This window comes from Phoca vitulina, unplaced genomic scaffold (genome assembly GCF_004348235.1).
Source record: "Phoca vitulina isolate PV1807 unplaced genomic scaffold, GSC_HSeal_1.0 scaffold12, whole genome shotgun sequence".
Classification (NCBI taxonomy): Eukaryota; Metazoa; Chordata; class Mammalia; order Carnivora; family Phocidae; genus Phoca; species Phoca vitulina.
The window spans coordinates 18,270,461-18,291,249 of record NW_022589715.1 but is presented as its reverse complement, the minus strand read 5'-3'; the positions used below and the strand labels follow the sequence as shown (position 1 = coordinate 18,291,249).

Sequence of the window (20,789 nt, the reverse complement as noted above, 5' to 3'; positions counted from 1 at the left end):
ATCTAAAATGGAGGTAAGAGGGTTTTTTTTGTAGCTTAATAAAAAATAGATGATTAAAACTCCATATCCTTAATATTTTCCATTCCAAATGTTACCTCAATTAGGCCAAGAGAAACTTTTCATGTAAAGATAGAAAGATTCTCCTTGGGAGAGCTTGGCACAGAATGAAAAAGATGAAAATGTTTCTGTGTTAATTATTGATACACTACAGGGAGAATGAGTGTTCAAAACCGAGCAAATAACATGCTTTTGATTTAGAAACCCTGGTTAATTTATTAAACTGGTCTTGACTTATGCTTTTATCTTAGACTTGAGTCTTTAAAGGAAGTATTTAAAGCACTCGGAGTCAGAATTATGATCATGCCTCATTGTCTGTAGATGGCTTTCATTCTCAATTTTCAGTGCTATAAAATTCCATTATTTCCCCTCCATCTGTAGGCATTTTAATGGGCAACTGGGAGAGACTGCTTCAGGGTTACTAGTCAGATATTTTTAACTGGATAACAGACATTGTTTAAATAACACTGGAGTAAATAGTTAATAGGTGTTGCCAGGATTTGCTCACTTGTTTTGTTTCGCATTGTATCAGCACTTCAAAATCATACAGGAATAAAATTAAATGTGTTAAGACACTTTGGTCTCACTAGGGCTCTTTGTGGCCTTCTATGATCTAGACCATTTCTTCATGCTGGTCCATTAATTTTCTCATGGTAATGGGCATCACACGTGCCAATAGATACATGAGGGAAACAAGGCACTGTTGTGGCAAGATCCTGGACCCCGGAGCTGTAGGGCATGGGTCCCACTTCCAGCGTTGTACTTTGCTCTGGAGTGTGTACCCAGACAATTACTCATCTATCTGGGCACATTTCTTGCTTTGTCTAATTGCCATCTAGGTGTTGTTTTTTTTTCCTGTGTTTTGTTTTGCAGTTCTTGTTATTGTAAATTTGGTCTTCCAATTGGATATTCCTTGTATATATGAAGGCAATTAATTTTGCATGTTGATACAAGTGACTTCTTGAAAAAAGTTTTCTAGTAATTTTTTTGGTAGATTGTCATTTTTACAAATTAATAGGTATAACATCTCCAAAACTGATTATATCATCGTCTTTCTACTTTTCATACCATTTAGTTCTTTCTCTTTTCTAGTTGTGTTTTCTAGAAACTTCAGAATAATATTAAATAATTTGAGGGACACCTGAGTGGCTCACTCGGTTAAACATCGGACTCTTAGTTTCGGCTCAGATCATGATCTCAGGGTCGTGCAATCAAGCCCCACGTTGAGTTCTGAGCTCAGAGGGGAGTCTGCTTAAGATTCTCCTCTCCCTCTGCTCCTCCCACTACTCATGCTCTGTCTCCCTCTCTCTCTCTCAAATGAATAAATAAATCTTTAAAAAGTATATTAAATATTTTTTATGAATTTGAGAATTTTTTTGTTTTGTTTCAACATTAGATTGCTTCTATTTACATCAAGTCTGGTGTGGCTTTTGGATTAAGATATTTGTAAATAAATATAGGACACACAGATATACATAGACACATAAGCACAATTTATCACCAGTGACTTCTTAGCTTCTAAACTTAATGGACATTTTCAGTCTTGATCTTATTTACTCTCTTTGTAGAGTTCCCTACTGTTCTCCCTTATCGACTATGGTCATGCAATCTCTGGGATCTAGTTAAATCTCTGACCATTCTTTATTGTATCATTTGTGAGCTTCTGGATGTTGTGTCTTGGACTCAGTCTTCATTCTGTTACTTTCCCTTGGGATTTCATATCCATTTTCATGGCTTCTACTCCTGCCTTTATTCTGATGATCCTGCATCTTTATAGATGGCCCATTTTCATACACTTATAATCAACTTCCACCAGAGTTTTCCACTTAAATGCATCATGGCCACCTTAAACCTATTCAGAGTCAGCAAATGTTTTCTTAAAGCGACAATTTTAAATATTCCAAGCTTTGTGGGCCATACAGTCTCTGTCCAAACTTTTCACCTCTGCCATTGTAGCATGAAAATGGCCAGTATGTAAATGAATGGGCCTGAACTGTGTTCTACTAAAACTGTATTTACAAAATAGGAGGCTGACACCCAGGATAGAGCTTGCTGACTCCTGCGTTGTGCATGTTGCCCATGCTATAAATTTAGGTTTTATCTTTGATGACAACTCCTTTATTCTCATAGGATGTATATCTCTAAATTTTGCAGATTGACATTCTAAATATGTCCCACAGTATGTACTCTTTATCTACACAAACATGATCTTGTACTGTCCCCATTTTTCTTCCGGGTTCTGAAGGCGTGGCAATCGGTCTTCAGTCTTCTACTTTTAGTCCTGCCAAAGCTAACTTCTCTAACGGCCAGAGGAAACTTTCTAAAACTAAACAGGATTATACTACTCCTGTGTTTCCAACCCTTGATGACTCTTCATTGCCTGAAGCGATGTTCACAAAATGAAAGCTTGTTAACATGGCATAGAAGTCTCTCAGGATGTGGTTGGGCTCTCTTCACCAACTCTGTCTCCTGTTCCTATTTGGGTCCAATCATGTCCTTGGAGAAGCAAATGCCAGTGTAGGTGGGATTAGATATGTAAAGAGGAATTCCTGTGAAGGATAACGTGGGAGAGGACCAGCAGAATCAGCTGAGGGAGATTTTTGACTGCTGTGCCGGTCAAACACCTGTGCAAGGAGAGCAAGAAAGAAAAGGATTTTGTGGGAAGAGGCTCAGCACAGTTCTGAGAAAGCCTCAGGCCAGTGGGAAATCCAGAGCAGGAGCAGAGGCAGCCTGTTGGGCCAGTCCCCATTGCACCAGAGTGGCCTGATTGTGCTCAGTAATTGACAAGGGCTGCCCGCGGTCAAGTGTGGCTTCTAATGAAACTGTGGTGGATCTCTAGGTGCAGCAGATGGAGGCAGTCCCTCAGCTGTGCTCACAGAGAAGTTTCTCTTAAAGGAGAATTGATAGGGGTACCTCCATGGCACCAAGCCTGTGACTTCACACTTCAGCTTCAATAAGCCTCTTGTAATATTCTTCATATACCATGCTATCCTTCACCTCCATGCATTGGTTCCCAATTCCTCTTCCGTCTGCACGAACTCTTCCTGCACCTGACTTTGCTTGGTCAGCTACTTGTCATTCCTCAGGTCTCAGCTGAAGAATAATCTCCAGAAATATTTCTTACCTCCCACCTCCCAAATTGCCATCACTCAATCATTCCTTAACATCATTGGTATGCTTTCCAAATTAGGATTGGTTGTACATGTTTTTGGTTTTATTTTTGATTAGACCATAAACCTCTTGAAATAAAAAAGGACTGTTTGGTCTGTGCCCTCAGACACCCACAGTAACTGGCACCCATTTTTGAATGAATGACTCTACCCTCATTTATTTATTGGAAGGGCAGGGTGACCCAGATGACACAAAAGAAAACAGTATGAGAGATGATACTTTAGGCCATTATAGTTTAGGAGAGTTCCACAGCTTAACTATGAGATATATTTTTCTAATTGTGATTAATTAGGCTCATTTCAACTGAATGTGGGCTATCTGATACAGCAACGCTGCTTAAAGTCAAAAGACCCGTGTTCAATCCTGGTGTCCTTTCCTAGCTGAATGACCATGTCTCAACATCCCAGCATCATTTTTCTCTTCAATAAGATGGAGAAAGTAGTATTAAGGGCACCAAATTGTAGACCTATCAAACCATCTGTAATGTATTCAACCTCTTGCTTTGCAGAGGTCTCTCTTCTGCCTCCTGCTGTATCAGCCTGCATCAGGCATGACTTGATGTCCCATGACTGTACTGAAATTTCTATCACAGAACTCCTTGGAGAGAGAATGGATGGTAGCTGTGATTTAAAAGCAGGGCTCTTCTGCTGTGAATTGTGTAAGACTAATGAATCACAGACCTGTACCTCTGAAACAAATGATACATTATATGTTAAAAAAAAAAAAAAAAGATAGTAGGAAGGGAAAAATGAAGGGGGGGAGATCGGAGGGGGAGACGAACCATGAGAGACTATGGACTCTGAGAAACAAACTGAGGGTTTTAGAGGGGAGGGGGGTGGGGGCATGGGTTAGCCTGGTGATGGGTATTAAGGAGGGCACGTACTGCATGGAATACTGGGTGTTATATGCAAACAATGAATCATGGAACACTACATCAAAAACTAATGATGTAATGTATGGTGACTAACATAATAAAATAATTTTTTAAAAAAGGGCTCTTCTAACAATTGTACGTACAGTGAGGAGGTAAATGTATTCTAGGAAGCAGTTTTGAACTATATAGACTCCTGAATTATTTCGAGTTAAAATTGTTATAGAGTTCAACATTGCGATTAATGGGAGATCAATTATGTAGGACTAGAAGAGACCATTAAGCACTGACTTGATGGAAGAATAGAATCCTACCCTCCTATGCTTGGGGATGAATTGTTTTGGCTGCTTTCTTTAAGGCCATGCTTTCCAACTGCCACTTCTTAAAATGTAAGAACACAACATCATTTTGTAAAATTAAGGATGTTGATAAAGAATACAATAAGTAAAAATTGCAAAACACGCAATGTTATGCAAGTCAAATAAGCAGAATGAAAATAGGCAAGATAAAAAGAAATTAAAGTCTCATTTAAAAAAGAAACAGATAAAGAAATGTAGGCCTGCAATTTTAAAATGAACTAAAATGACAATATAAGAGGGAACTGAAAGATCAAAAGGATAAAAAGATTAAATGAGCTTTAAGAATACAAACAAGAGACTTACATACTTCACATGTAAAATCTCAGGGATTAAAATGCATTAAATAGTAGGAAACAGCATAAAATCCTCTCGCAGGGGCACACCTTTGTCTAAAGGGGGAGACAGGAAGCCTTGGCCTTGCCCTTTCTCTGGTGCTGGCCTGTTACCCACTTAAAATACTCCCTCCGTGACCAGGGAAGAGAGTTTTGATCCGGGATGCTGCTTTGCCCCTTCCCGCCAGTAGAGGGCAGCCGCACAGAGGGGTGAGGACAGGCTGCGCTGATGCACAAAGAGGCTGTTTGCTGGTCTGAAATGACCCTGAAGTGTGCTAGGAAAGACACCCGCCTAGATGTTTCTTAAGTCACTCCCAAATCATGCAGAAGCAAATATCCCTCCCTCTCTCGGCTTTGACATTCATTCTCTGTATTTCTTGATCAGGATTCAGCTCCAAGAGTTTGTTTTTTCTTTTAACTTTAGCAACTGTAAATAGAGTCTGTCTTCTAGCCCTTGAGCCCTTGGCTTCATTTGGCTGTGTGTGTGTGTGTGTGTGTGTGTGCGCTTATTTTTTAAAGCTTGTTTGAGATCTGGCCAGTTTTCTGAACACACACCCACACACACAAACACACAAAAAACCCATACCCCCTCCCGTTTACCACACATTCATCCCCCTCCACCCATTATACACAACCTAAACACACATGGGCAATGCATACCCTCCCCCCACACACACACATGCACACACACACACACACACACATGTGTACACTGCCCTTTACCTTTATGCCTTTTCTCTCCCCGCCAGCCTTTCACATCCATCATTCAGTGTTTCCCATCTCCACCACAGATAGAGATGAGAATATTGTAAATTTATTGTTTCTTTCTCAGGGAGATTTTTAAAAAGCTTTTCCCCTGTAATCTATAAATAATGAATAATTCCATTAGAAGTGTGATGAACAGTGTAACTTTTATGCAGAGTTTTTCACGCTCAATGTTTCAGTGCATTTACTTTCATGACAGCCTAGGGCCATGGCAGGTGAGAAGATCACTCAGCTGACACCGCCACAGTTCCTAAAGTGTGTTCCTGGGTTCTCCTAGGTAATGCATGCATTTTAAAGGGAACCCTCTCTTTGCTCAATAGGTTTGAGGAATGTTGCTGTAAACTGACTCCTTTAAGGCAGAACTCCCCTAAAGCATTGCATGTGATAATTTGCTCTGGGCCATGCAGTATTTCCAAAACATATTGGCCAGGGAAACTTATTTTTTCATCAAAACATTACATCTCTAAGTTCAGTGTTCCGTGGAAAATAATTTAGGAAGTAATGTTCTAATGACAGTGGTACATTTTCCTCTGTTCTGCAAAGAAACTGTTTTACAGTTGCCCTTATTGAAGAGTTCAAATTAACCTCAGTATATTTCCATCAAATTGGCACTTCTTTATATTTTTTGTACAATGTATAATAAAAAATCTATGCTAGAGCCAATATATGATTCTGAAGAGCCTCCTGAAACCTCAAAGCAGAATGAATGATTCTCATTATGTTTTATGTGAATCTGAGTTTCTGTAAAAGAGTTCTTTGAAAATCCATAATCTTTATAAAGGAAAATAGTCAAATTCTATTTTGATCAAGTGTTTCTTTAATTAGAGTGCCAGTCCTTAATGCTTGTTCCATGATAAGATAATCATAGATGCATCAACCAACAGCAGTGGAAAGAGAGTGAGACAGAGCATTCAAAGGGCTCCCCAGCTCTGGTACAGACAGCCAGTGTGGCAGGGACGTCAGTGTTCCCCTTCTTGGCCTGCCTTTGTGAGTGTTCCCTGTAATGATACATGCTGCAAAGCCATCCCCTGCACTGAGGCCTCTCCATGATGTTTTGACACCGTTTGGAGGGTTACTAGTACACAAGGCCCAGGGTCTGAGTCATACTGGTCTGAGTGAAGTAACAAATCATCTTCTTTCTAAGATCTAAGCAAAAATGTGAAGCTGGTCTTTATGCCAAAACCTGCCACAGAAAAGCTTTATCTTCTGTTTGCATGACCTTATGCATTTGCCCTCTAAACTGAAGAGGGTGCTTTGACCAATGAGTAATTTCCTAGGAAATCCAAGATTCCGGTGGACCTCAGACCTGGTCTGTGTTTAGTGGATGCTTCTTTTCTTTTCTTTTCTTTTCTTTTCTTTTCTTTTCTTTTCTTTTCTTTTCTTCTTTTCCTTCTTTCCTTCCTTCCATCTCTTTCTTTCTCTCTCTCTCTTTCTCTCCTCTCTTTCACTCTCTCTCTTTCTCTCTCTCTTCCTTTCTTTCTCTCTCTCTTTCTTTCTTTCTTACCTTTCTTTCCTTTCTTTCCTTCCCACCTGCTTGCACTCATTCCTCAGCACCTCATAGCCCTTGTGTTGACAGGATCTCTGCTATGGAGACATGTGCATTATAACAGGAGAATCTGAGTCAGAGCCACTGATGCTTGGAGCTCAACTTTCAGCAACTGCCTTAGGATGCTTTGGAAGGTTAGGGCAAACTTTGCCAGAGCATATAGTCAGACCTGTTTTGTAATAACTAAGCAGTTATTTTATATTCCATTAGAAAAAAAAAATCACACAAGTATCTTTCATAGTGTCCACCGGTTTTTAGTACTAAGCATTCTAGTAGGTAATGTCAGTTTTTAAAATTTGATGAACATTTAAGGAATTAGGAAATCAAAGGAAGTTGCCATGAAATGGCAATCCTACCACAGGATTGTAGTGTTGGAAGACCATTTACTCCATTACCGCCACTCTGGTCCTCAGACCTCTGAGTGTGCTCCTCCTATGAAGAGGAGCATACCATTTCCTGCAACAGGTCTTTCCACTCTAGTTAGCATTGTTGGAATGATCTTCCTTGTTTTAAGCAGAAAAGTGGGCCCCGGTGGAAACCAACCATTGATTAAAGTCAGCTCTGCCTCTTTCATGCAGTTATCACACAATTTGTGTCTCTCCACTCCCTGGACGTGCTGGGAATAATATTCTCCAGGTTCTGCTCCTATCCTGTCTGGCTATTTCTTTGATCTCATTTTTTTTGATTCTCATCCTTCTGCACACCCTAGGAATTGGTATTAATTGGGTCTTATATGGTCTTCTTGTTCTATTGACATTATTAGTATACCAGTCACTGTCTTGTGTCCAGATAACCCTGATGATCCACAGGTTCTCATAGAGGCTGATTTATCTCTTGAAACCTGGATGCCTATTTCTGTATCTGGACATCCCCCACTTCTGGACATCCTCGTCTACATGATTCCAGGCTCCTCAGAATTAGCAGGGGCAAAGTGAAGCTTAAGTTCTCTGCAACACCTTCCTTTAAGGAAACATTTCTATTTTTTCTCTTATCTAGGCTCCTTCAGAACATGCTAGTATCCTTATCATGATACTGTCAGTTAATTGTAACAAATCTCTCACACACACATAGTCCTTTTCTAGAACACTAGTTTTTTTATACAAAATATATTACTTTTTAGCGGGAAGTAACCTGTAAAGTATATTTCTGTTGGATGCTATTTGCCGAGGTTTCAGAAGGCATCCTGCCATGGGACTCTCCACTTCTCATGAAATAAGATATAATGTGTACACTAGTCACTAATGGATCTTTAAGTCATTGATTACATATCATGTTCTTGCTCTGGGGCTCTAAAATCTTCTCATAATCCTTCAAAGTGCTACCCTGAAATGTGCTTTCCTTGAAGGCTACGAATGTAAAAAGAAAAAAATAAATAAATAAAAAACAAAGCCAGTGTCACAGTCTCGTTAGAAAACCCTTTGGTTGGTGCAGCCTTTTCCGAGAACACATTCTTGAAACAAGATGTGCTGTTTTCTCCCTGACGATTAGATTCAGGGGAAAGTATCTTACGGACAATTGCTACTTGGTCAAGGCCACTTTGGTATTGGTCTACGCAACCAGCTGCCTCTCCATGGAGAGTCTTGCCCTGGCCGCAGACATTTCTGGTTCAGAAAACAGGGCGCAAAGGCAGTCGTGTCTTTTCCCCTAATTCTTTCATGGTGCTGCTTTCAGAATAAGATAATCCTGGACCCCATGACGTTCAGCGAGGCCAGGTTCCGGCCGTCGCTCGAGGAGAGACTGGAGAGCATCATCAGCGGCGCGGCGCTCATGGCCGACTCGTCCTGCACGCGCGACGACCGGCGCGAGAGGATCGTGGCCGAGTGCAACGCCGTCCGGCAGGCGCTCCAGGACCTGCTCAGCGAGTACATGAACAACGTAAGTCCTGGGCTCGCGGGGCTCACATCCGGTGGGTTTGGGCGCCGGCCTGTGGCTTTCGGGGAAGCGTGTGTAGCAGGAAGAGAGGACAGGTGTTCCCGGGAGAGACTCGGCGCGGGGGTGGGGGGGAGCGGGGGGCGGACACGGAAGAACCGCTTTGGGAGAGAGGTGTCTTGAGCTTGCGCCAGAATGCATTGTTAGCCTGGAAGAGAGTGGTGGAAGGGCCTGGTTAGGAAAACTTGGGCGGTTTACTTGAATGATTTTGTGGTCATTTTGATGGCTGGCCTTAGATTGTGGTAAGATTGCAGTCGGTGAAAGTTGGATGGTGGATGGAAATGAGGATGTAGTGAAGTCCTCTTACACAGAACACTTTCCGAGCTAAGGATGGCTATAGATGCTGATCTTCATCCTTAAGAGGCATTAATAAGCATAACAGGTTTTCAGATGTTTGTGCAGGCTCGGTTAAGGTGGAACTGTTCCAATGGCAGTAAAACTTGGAGGAAGTATTGATTCGTTGTGCAGTTGGAAGTTCTTATGAGAATTAATCTCCAGGTTTTCAGTGGTATCTAGTGATATGCAGCACAGACAATAGCTGTCCTGTCCCACAGTTATGAAGTGTGACAATTGTTATATACCTGAAAACTACACAAAGAAGATGAAATCCATATTCTTTGTTTTGAAGGGCACTGAATTATGTTTGTATTGATTTGCTAAATTCATTCAGCTGAAGTGATGTTGGTGGTGCCCAGTGCTTGTGACCTTGAATGATCTGGAGTTTCTCCTGTCCTGGACTCCTGGGTTTGAGAGAATTCAGCATAAAGTGGTAAAATGTAGGTAAAGTGAGGTCTTGACATCACATGTTGAAGTAGTGTTCTATGTAGTGGTCAAGTAGGGAGCAGGGCACTGAGAAAATCTCATGGCTTTTGAAGCCCATGCTGGTCGTTTTAGAACACCATGAGACAACCCTGAGACGACACAGTCAAGCCATGTCCGCCCTGCAGCCCAATTCTTCTTACCCCCACCGCCCGCACCCAACCTAAATCACACGCAGCCCATGGGTCAAGCCCCGGGAGTCAGCACTGATAGGAACTGTGCTGCTCCTGCCAGACTCTTCAGAGAATGTTGATCTAGGAAACAAAAAGATGTAGAGTGCCCTACAAACTGAAAACCAAAAATCTGTCTCCTTTACATCAACCTTCAGATTCTTTGATTGGAGAAGATTTGCCCATTTTCAATACACAAAGAATAAGGTGTGAATGTCTAACACGGTATCCAGCTGCCTATGGGGATTTCTCCATAGGACACTGGACGGCTCATACTTTTTGTGATTTTGGTCTGTGGGTGCTATGCTGGGTAAAGCTAGAAATGATGACTGCCATTGTCTCCCACACTGAGTGAATCTTTTGAATAGCAGATTTAACAAAAAAAATTAATGATTATAAAATCTGGGATTCTGTGTGTTTGTTGTTTTTAACAGAATAGCAACAGGCTACTTACTTGTATGTGGAATATGGTTTTATAGTAAGGCATGCTGGTATTTCTAGCAATGAATTATTGCCAAAGAAGGAAGTTGAAACAGCAGAGATCACAGTGATGGTTCAGGTGTCAATATAAATATTTCAGAAAAAAAAAAGTATGTTCCTGTGAATAGTAATCACAGAATGTGATTAAATAAGAGTTGAAAGAGATATGACATGTAATTTTCAGTTTGGTGTCTAGGATCCTGTCAAGCAGAAGTTTCTTTTCTTTCAGTGTAAACTCATATAGATCAGCAGAGCTGATGGAGTTTTGTATTTTATTGACTCCATGTGCTTATTTTTCTGTTCACAACCTTGTGATACAGGAATGTTTTGTATTTTGTATTACAAAAACTTGGTTTCTACTTTGATATGGTTACAGATAATACATAGGTGGGCTTAGTGCTTAAATTTCAGTGTGCAAATGCTATTCACTTTGAACCATCAGGATCAAAGGCTTGAAATAAAACACTTCCTATTGACTTTTATGTAAACTGTATAACTTCACCCTTCTTTGGTAATTTCAAGGTAGAATTGGATGCAGCTGTATCAACTCCATCATCTCTGTCCAGCACCCTCATTTCTACTGTCAAAATGTCAATTTGTTTATTTTGATATAGCATATATTAGTATAAAACCCACATACACATCTCTGCCTTGACTGAAAAGTCTGTTGTGTTTCACAGCAACCAATAAATTAGTCCGTTGTGCCGAGGATGTTCATTATAAGACACTTTTTAAAGTTTGTAAGCTCTGAGAGTAAATGTATTATCAAATTATCACTCTGCAGATATTCCTCATAGTAAGCTAAGCAATATTAGGATAAAGAATTTATTAGATTGAGAAGAAAAGATTTAAAAGTGGGCATAACTGACACTTCTGGATTCCGAAAATTTCCTGATCTTTCCCTGATGAAGCTTTGACTTACAAAGCTCAGCAGAGCTGTTCTAAAATCATATAAAGGCTAAGCAGTATCCACTGCAGGGAGGTGGAGATTGGGAAGAAGAGCTGTATGCTAAGGATTAGCAAAAAGTGTCTGCATGGGCCATGAGCCATGGGTTGGCCATATAAGTTACACTGAGCTAAGCAGGGTATCTGTGGTGTGTTAGATGTTTCACAGAAGTATATACAAATTGATGCATATGTAACAAAAATTGGGTACCCCAGTGAAACTGGTATGAGAGAAAAGTGCTGGCTGAACAGAGGCATGTGGCAAAAATTATGATCACAGTGTGGCAGTGGTAGAAAAGGAAAACCCTGGACAGCCTTGTTTTTTCAAGTTGATGATGTAAGCCCAAGTGAGAAGATTCTTTAAAAAAACTCCCCCTTTAAATAGACCATCACTATTGTACATATGTGAAGACTAATAATGGGTAGAGAGAGACTCTTTTTCTAAAGGATGTGTGGCTTTTGGATGAGTGCCATCAGGGTGGTGGTGGAATATTATGCTGAGAACTATAAATAGTTCCAAATTATAATGAAGACAAACTTTTCTCTGTAACTTACAATTTTAGACAGTTTTTTTTTTCCCGTGGCAGTAAAACTTCTTTCATCAAAAACAAAACAAAACAAAACCTTAAAAGTGACCCCATGAGAGGCAACAATTAAACATGGTATTTTATTGGTAAGGATTTTATGATAGATTTGAATTTAGAATATCATATTCATTCCACAAATATGTATTGTGTGCCTGGTTACTCTGTGCCAGGCACTGTTACAGGCTTCTGGGATATAGAAGGGAACAAAATAGATAAAATTCTCTGTTCTTGTGGAGGTTACACTCTAGTCGGGGGAGACAATAATTTGAGCAAGGATTATCTCAGATGATGACGAGTGACAGAAAACCTGGGAGACAGGGAGCATGGGGTACAGCTGTAAATAAGCATGGCCTGGAAAGGGTTCATTGAGAAAATACTTTTTGGTGAAAGACCTTTTGGAGAGGAGGAAGCAAAGAGTGCTTGAGGTGGAAGGACCACGGAGGTTAAGTACCTTGCCGTGAACGGGTGCTCGGGACCCAAGGAACCTTCATGGGGTGGCGGTCAAGGCTGTTGGGAGTGAATGGGGGCCAGCAGGAGACGGGGTCTGCAAGGGTACAAGGTGGCAGACTACCCAGGGCCTTGCGCAGTGTTGTATGGAATTTGCCTTTGATTTTAATGGCATGGGAAGTCGTTGGAGAGTGTTGGGAAGAAAGTGCCATGACTGAGGTCCTCAGATAGGCCATAGGAGCACAAGGGGGTAACAAAAGTAGGGGGACGGGAGAATTATTTCAGGACACTGAAATAATTCGTGAGAGGATGGTGGCTTGGCTCAAGTGGTCGCAGTAGAAGTGAAGGGCTCAAATTCTAACTGTATTTCAAACAAAATTTGCTGATAAAGTGGCTGGTGAGAAGAATGTGTCTGTCTCATGAACACAAAATGGACAGCGATCAGTGTGAATGGCAGTTAAGGTTGTAACAGCCCCCTCTATGGTCTTCAGTTGGTATCTTCAACTGGCTTTGCTTGCATGGAAAATTCTGATGTACTCAGATGTAATGATTTGTAAAGAGCTCACTTTTCAATGCCTGGATACTCTGCTAGACAGATTGCATGTGAAAAGGGAGCTAAGTAGAAAAATTTTGTTTCAAAGTTGTATCACCCAAAATACCCAACTATGGTTCACATGCTTATAAATATAAAAGACTAGAAAAATAGAATACTCCAAGTACTAACCCTAAGTGCAGAACAATAAAGAGATGTGTTAAGCCATTCCTTCTTTGGGCACAATTCCCTGTTAGACCTTGATGGGAATATGTGATAATCAGATGTGCCTGGACCTTATGTGTAGTGCTGTGCAGGCTAGTTCAATTTTATATAAACTGATAGTCTGTGTTGCTCTAAATTGTTGGGTTTTTTTTTTTTAAGACTAATGCAGAACTACCATTTTTTTAAACCGTTATACAAAGTTTAAATGCACAATGGTGGCAGAGAATCAGGTGGCATAAAGTAATGACTTCTGAAAATGTGGCAGGTTATTTTTTTAATTGTATTTTTATAAGTAGTTAAAATGATCTATTTTTACAAAAGATTTGAATCCAGTTTTTTTTCAAACCTCCTGAAGCACCTAAGTGGATTCCTGGGGACATTTTGTAAACCACTAATGTGATGGACATGTTAAAAGCACATGAGGACAAATTAACGTAGGAGGATATATACATATTACAAGTGCCTGAAGGATCATTGTCCTAGCCTTTGCCACAGAGTGGAATTTATTATAAAGAGGGGTCCTGATGGATCCAGTTTATGAATGACAAGGTCTGAAATGAGGTCTTAAAAGGTCATGTTCAGCCCAATTGTAGGTCCCATACGGTACCGAGGCTCCAGAATACGCCACTGTATCAGTAACACATGAAGTGGTATCCAGAGCCACTATGAAAATAGTGGGCTTGCACACTGTTTTGTTGTTGTTTTATTTTTTAATGGTGCAAGAGAAATATACGTTTATCATAGATGATAATTAAGAAAAAATTATTCATGGGCACCTGGGTGGCTCAGTTGGTTAAGCGACTGCCTTCGGCTCAGGTCATGATCCTGGAGTCCCTGGATCGAGTCCCGCATCGGGCTCCCTGCTCAGCAAGGAGCCTGCTTCTCCCTCTGACCCTCCCCCCTCTCATGTGCTCTCTCTCTCTCATTCTCTCTGTCTCAAATAAATAAATAAAATCTTTAAAAAAAAAAAATTATTCATAATATCACCCCTAATCATTGTTAGCTATTTTGTATATGTCTTTCTAATGTTTTTAAACTTCCATAGTGATACATTTGTACACAGAAACACACAGGCATGTTACACTTTGGGTTTTAAAAAGTAGACTCATTGTATATGGCATTTTGTAATCTCTTTTCTTAATGTATTGTGACTATGTTACCATGTCAATAAACATTCTCTAACTTTAGGTTTACTGGCTGCTTAGCATTTTATTATATAAACATGTAATAATTCATTGAGAAGCAATTCATTTTGAGAGTATTTTTTTTACAGAAGAGTGTTGGGAAAGGTAAGGAGGGCAGCCTTTTCATGCTGGCGGTGTAGAGCGTTGTTTTAGACCCAAAGAATGAGTGAGGAAGTAGTGAGCCAGTGGGGAGGCACAGCTTTACAGTTTATCTGCTTTAAAGAGATCCCTGAAAATTTTGTGCCATGAGACTTTTGTATGTGAAGACATTTTAAATGCCTCTGAGGTTCTATTTTAAATTATCACAGGTGTATTTTTTCTGTATTTTATTGATTTTTTTTTTTTTTAATCAATCTGATTTTCATTTATCAGAGTTTCCCTAAGTTGGCTGTATGTAGTACTGCAGAGAGGGGTCTAGGACAACCAGTAGACGGGTTCAATAGTTGGATTTGATCCAGGGTCCCAAAAAAGGCCCTGAAAGCTTCTAAAGGGAGTACCATCGAAAAGATAACTTTGTGATAAAAATTGTGATGCCGCCAAATTTCTCCCAGATGGGAAGATAGAAGAAAGACTGAGTAGCTGTTGCCACTTAATAAGGCTAACTGTTAATTAAACATAAAAATTGTTCCTGGTAGCATCTAGGCTTTCTCATTTCTCTCTTACTTTGTAGAAGAGGGGGGTGAAATTCACTAAAGTCAGTTTGGCTGATTCCAAGTGTCTCTACCAGAGTGTTTGGCTTAAAATAGAATACAAAATAATGCTTAAAAATACTTGTTGGCCCTTGTTGACCCGGTGTTTCCCATACCTCCCCATAAAAGGCCTCCATTTTAAGAGTAAATTTAGAGCTGTCTTAGTGGAAGTGGTAGCTCCATTCGAGAGAAGGAATTCTAATATCCCGATTTGATGCCTTTAGTGAGAAGGTTTTCCTTATCTTTTCCTTATTTGCATGTTTTCTTCTCTTTATACTCTGTGCCTTCAAATGTGTTCAGTGCTCTCATCTCTGTGAATGTTGAACTTCAAATTCATCTGTGCAATTATGCTTCTTCTATAAAACTTTTGCTCCATGAAGAGATAATTCTTAAAATCCTTTTTAGTTGTACTCCCTGCTCAGACATTGAAAAAGCACAATTAGGTTACCAAACCCTTTTTTTGAGGTCTAAAACTGTCCTTTGAATCTACTCTTCCTAAGAAACATGGTTGGGAAGAGAAGTCTTTTGGATGGTGCATTAGACTTGATCTTGGAATTACCTAGCAACCCCATTTGCCTGCATTCCCAGGTAGTTTCAACGTGACTCCCAGTGGTACCCTGGCTCTTGTAAGGAGTAAAACAATTTTTTTTTTTCTTTTTATTTTCTTACCATATTCCTTTTCTAATGGTACTCACCCGAGTTTGCTGCAGTGGAATCTCCAAAGCCAAGGGAGTGTTAAGGAGGGGTGTGCTGGGCCTCACTGGCCCAGGTACCAGTGGTGGGAGAATGTCCAGCCGTGTTGGTGGGACATAATTCCCCAGGGGGAACAATGAGGGTGAGAGAAATTGTGCCATGGTCAGATGTTCCACAGAGCATGAGAGTACTCTAGTGGCTCCAGGAGATCTAGACTGACAGATGGTTGGTTAGCACAGAGCACAGGTATGGGTAACATCTGGTCCTTATGGGAATGTGGCAGGTCTCCTTGGTCTTAAAGGATCCAGAGTATGGGACAATTATCCTGGTAGGGGAGTTAGGCCCTTCAAAAAGTACATCATGTTGTATGCATATTTGCTGTTATTATCAGCTCATGACATACAATTAAATGACTTACAGGATCCCAGGACAGATGGGTCTAACAAGATGTGTTTCCTTTGGATCATCAAGGTCAGTTCTTGATGCAATCCTACACGCCATTTTGTGGCCAGGAAAGGTCCTTCCTACATGAAACTCTCCCCTGTTCCCCACTATGGATAGTTTGGCAGAGTTTAGAAGCCTCTGCTTTGTAACCATCTATACACCCAGGTTCCAATCCCAGTTTTATCCCTTATATTAAGATGACATGAACTTAGGCAAGGTAGATAGACTCTGAGCCTCAACTTTGTTGGCTATCAAGTGGGTGATAGAATACACCTATGGGAATATTCAGAGATAAGACAGTGGCAGCGAGAACTTTCAGTGTCAAAGGAAAGTCATGTTTGCTTCCTTTTTCTCCCCAGTGTTCTTATTTCCCTGTTTTATTAACCTCAAACAAAAACCCTATTCTGTACAATTCACTGAGGGCTTTTTGGAGATAAGGAGTGTATTAGATAAAGGAAAGCATCACTGGGTGTGTCTGGACGGGAGCTGAGTGGCCAGAGATATGTCTGGCTTTGTGGCCCTGTTTAGGGGAATACTGTGGACAACACTGTTGCCAAGGCTTGGAAACAAATGACAGTCCTTATAAAATGAGCTGATTATTAGAGACCTTGGAGAAAAATGACTAAGACTGGCAGTCCTAGGAAACCAGAGGGTACAATAGGAGGACCAGGCCTCTGAGCTGGAAGAGTTTGGATGCAGTGCAGCTTGTCTGAGTTAGTAGATGAGTTGCCTGCCTTTTCCTAGTCCTGTAGGCTTCTAAGAGAGAAAGACCAAGGTTCTCCCTTAAACATGGGAATATCTCTAGTTCCTCTGGATCAGGGAGATGGACTAAAATTCCAAGAGTATAAACATGGGAAAAATTAGTGGTACATCGTACCAATATGGCCCTCTTCCTTAGCTCTAAAATATGATTCTGTGATTCTTGGGTCTTAGAATTTGGACTAGTGGTTAGAGGTAAGAAACTTTTGTTAGTGTTTTCGTGGAACCTTGATTTGCTTCAAAGAGTTCAAAGTAGTCACCCAGGGCATAAATTTTAGGAGCTTGACTGATACCCTGGCAGGCTGAGGAATCTGCTTAGGGCATTTACTTCTACTGGGAGCCCCTAAAAGTTGGCTGCAATCCACCAATAAACTTATTACCTAGTGTTGAGATATCCCCAATCAGCAAAGGTGAAGCCCACTGCCTGGCAATCTCTTGAGTAGGAAGATTTTGGGAAAACAGTTTGCCTTGTCATCAAAATGAGGTTCCCAGGGGCGCCTGGGTGGCTCAGTCAGTTAAGCGTCTGCTTTGGGCTCAGGTCATGATCCCAGAGTCCTGGAATCAAGCCCTGCATCGGGCTCCCTGCTCAGCAGGGGCCTGCTGCTCCATCTCCCTCTGCCTGCTGCTTCCCCTGCTTGTGCGCTCTCTCTCTCAAATAAATATTTTTTTTAAAAATGAGGTTCCCAGTATTGGTTCTATAATGAGTTAAGTCTGAGCAGTGAAAGTCACAACAACTCTAGACACTCAATGTTGACCTCTCTATAGAGGAAAAGAGGTACTAAGCAATCACAATCAATCAATCAATCAATCTCTCTTTCTCTCTCTCCCCCCTCCTGACATCTCTAATTTTTTCTTCCCTTCTTTTCTTTCTTCTACCACCTGTGTGCCTGGTAGAATTTTTTTTTAACTTTCTTTTTAATGCATGGATGGACTCACAGGAGTGGAAGGGAGTTATTCAGAGGCAATAAATGGCAAGAAACAATAAACTAGAGACAGGTCTGCATATTCCTTCTGGCCTAGACTTGGGTTTTAAATGAGACAGTGTGTAAAGAGCAGGAGACAAAAATCTAAGACCCAGCTGGATAGCCAGATTAGGGACCTCGGTATAAAGCCTGGATTCTCAGATGATGACATTATTAGGCCATGATCAAAGAACACAAAACTTCCCTACAGAGAGAAACAATGGAAATGCATGCTGTCTTGGTCTTTAAAGAGCATTGTAAAAAAACCAAACCAAAACAAAAAAAACCAAAAACTTTTCACACAGTGTCACCATCACTCAGTTTTGGGGTCAGAATCTATATTCTAGGGTGACATAAAGCTTATCCAAAATTTCATTTGAAGGCATCCTGGGTAGTAGATTGCCAGGTACCTGGCAGAAGCAAATACCAATTCTCTCTAGAGGAACATGCCTTAAACCCAAGTGTCAAAGAATTTCTACAGATAAAGTTACAAGGAGCAGAAGTTGAGATTCGAGAATCTCTAAAGATAAAATGAAACAAGCCATCATGAGTGAGAACTGGCAAAAAAAACAGTTACAGATCAGACCTACAAGGGCTGAAGGTTGGCAATTAATAGATACAAATTATAAACAGTCTCTAAAGAAATTGAAGAGAGTGTTGGAGATATGATGAAGGAACAAGAGACTGTCAAAATTGACTGGAAGTCTTAGAAGGCAGGACTGGGAGTTGTGTGGTAGAGGAACATGGGCTTATTTGAAGGGGTGGGACAGGAGGGTCCTGGTTGCCCCAAGCCTGGGCTCACAGGGAAGAAAGAGAGAGGATAATTCAAAGTATTAAGAGTAGTGCTGGCAGTCACCTCTCAGTCACCAACCAGAGAAGCTGGTTATCTCTTGTAGCAATCCTTTGGTTGGATATCGGTCACATTATTCACAGTGGACTTCTATGAGGAACAGAAAAGGTCAAATCACAAAGAAAAGAAAAATTATCAAATGAAACAGGAGATGAAAATTACAATCTGCCTTAGCAGCAAAATTAAGTCCCATACTTAAAATTCTAGCTAGGTTCTCTCCTTATCAAACACATCCCTCTACTGAGTCCTTGAAAGTTTGTTCTGAATCATACAAGGTCAATCAATATGATGAGGAAGAGCAAGTGATATTACGAGACTGTAAGGGGCTGTCTTTGATTTAGTCAATGAGCAGAGGTTGTTGACAGAGTTGACTGCTGAGTCATCAGATTTGGCCATCTCAGTGAAGACAGCCTGGGCAGCACAATCCATCAATTGATCTTCTTGGGAGAGCCTTTCTGGTATTTCAAGGAGGATCTCTCAAAACTGTCAGGGAAAGCAGCGGGCTGAACTCCACCACCAAAACCGTGACCCTGGAGAAACTTTTCCTTTGTGTTTTCAAAAGATATGGGAAACCCGTAACCCTGGATTTCTTGTTCCCGGATGGGTTGTTCCAAAGATAAGCTCACAAGGGCCTCTTTTCTTGGGTCTAAGACTGCCTCAATCTCATCCTGCAAAGTTTCTCTTGATTCATTCAGAAAATTGTTACACTCTGAGAACTGAGCGTTTTGCTGGTGGTGCTGCCTGAATGCTGTCTTGTTCATAATCCCCAGGATCTAGAGTGTCTAATCTGGAAGAGTAAGTATTTCTGAAATGAATAAATGAATCCTCTTTCATCTTCCTCTAATAATGAGGAGGAGGAAGAAGAAGGAAGGGAGGAGAGAGAAAGAAAGAAAAACACCAGTAGCAACATAATCCATATGTTTTGAGTCTGTCGAGTCCCATGTTATGGAACAAAATGGTTCATGTTTTCTGTCTGCTCTCCTACCTATGGATCAAGCTATAAGTAAAACAGCTGAAGTTAACTATACTTGGTTTGTTCATGGCTTATTTTGAAGTTCCCAGACATTTCCCTATAGTTAAAGCTATATTTAAGGACCTCCACTTGCTTGCTTTTCATTTCAAAGAACCCCGCCAAGCACCTCACTCTTCTGCCATTTTAAATGTTTCCTCTAGGGTGCCCTGTTTGGGCTGAGTCCCTGGTGGGTGTATGTGAGGGGCTGTTTGTAGCTGTACAGAATTCCGCAGGCTGGACTGGGGACTTTGGAAAATACTTAACTCATCGCTTCCTGAAAGGCACAAAAGAGTTTGTATATGTTTCTAAGAGAGAAATCAACGTAAGAAAAGCGTCACAGTTCAGCTCTTGAACCTCACTTAGATGGTGTCTTCAGAGGCCCAGCCTCAGCCTGTGGAACCGCAGTGTCCCAAAGAGGGGGCTGATAATCTCTTAACTTTAGCAAGTACCCCAAGTGATTTCTATGAGCAGGTGAGGCAGGGAACCCCTGATGTAATAAATCAGTGGATCACATCAAGAGTGGATTTAATACAGCATGGGCTTAAAATGGGTTTTCTGTGAATGGAGATAAATACTTTTGTAAGAAAGCATCAAGTGAATATTGCCTGGGGAGTCTTACTGAGCTACATTTTACTCAGCCTGGACATTTAGGATTTCAGAAGAGACTAGTGAAGCTGGATGGCTAAGCCCTTCTTTGAATTCCTGACAAATAGACAAGTGAATCCGAACTATTATCTCACCTGTGAGCTATTAATTGAAGGGTGGCTGTGGTTTTTTTGTTGTTGTTGTTATTGTTCTCAAAGCTCACCTCCCTCAAATGCACTTCTTCCCACACATCTATCCCCCATTTGTAAAAAGAGAATTTATCATCCTCAGAAGGACTCTGCTCTCAATAAGTGCCAGAACTAAAATATCCAGTCTCACAGATGATTCAAAATCCTCTTTCTTAACAGCTTAATTG

General features: G+C 40.8%; 1 protein-coding gene across 5 annotated transcripts in view; it reads left to right on the top strand.

The window, feature by feature from the left end:
- The window catches only part of CTNNA2 (catenin alpha 2), a 1,077,601-nt gene that overhangs the window by 371,831 nt on the left and 684,981 nt on the right, over positions 1–20,789 (top strand). For all 5 annotated transcript variants that reach the window (XM_032410576.1, XM_032410575.1, XM_032410577.1 and 2 more), the window contains exon 7: positions 8,773–8,976. In XM_032410576.1, the coding sequence (XP_032266467.1) occupies positions 8,773–8,976 (204 nt within the window). The remainder of the gene's footprint in view (positions 1–8,772; positions 8,977–20,789) is intronic.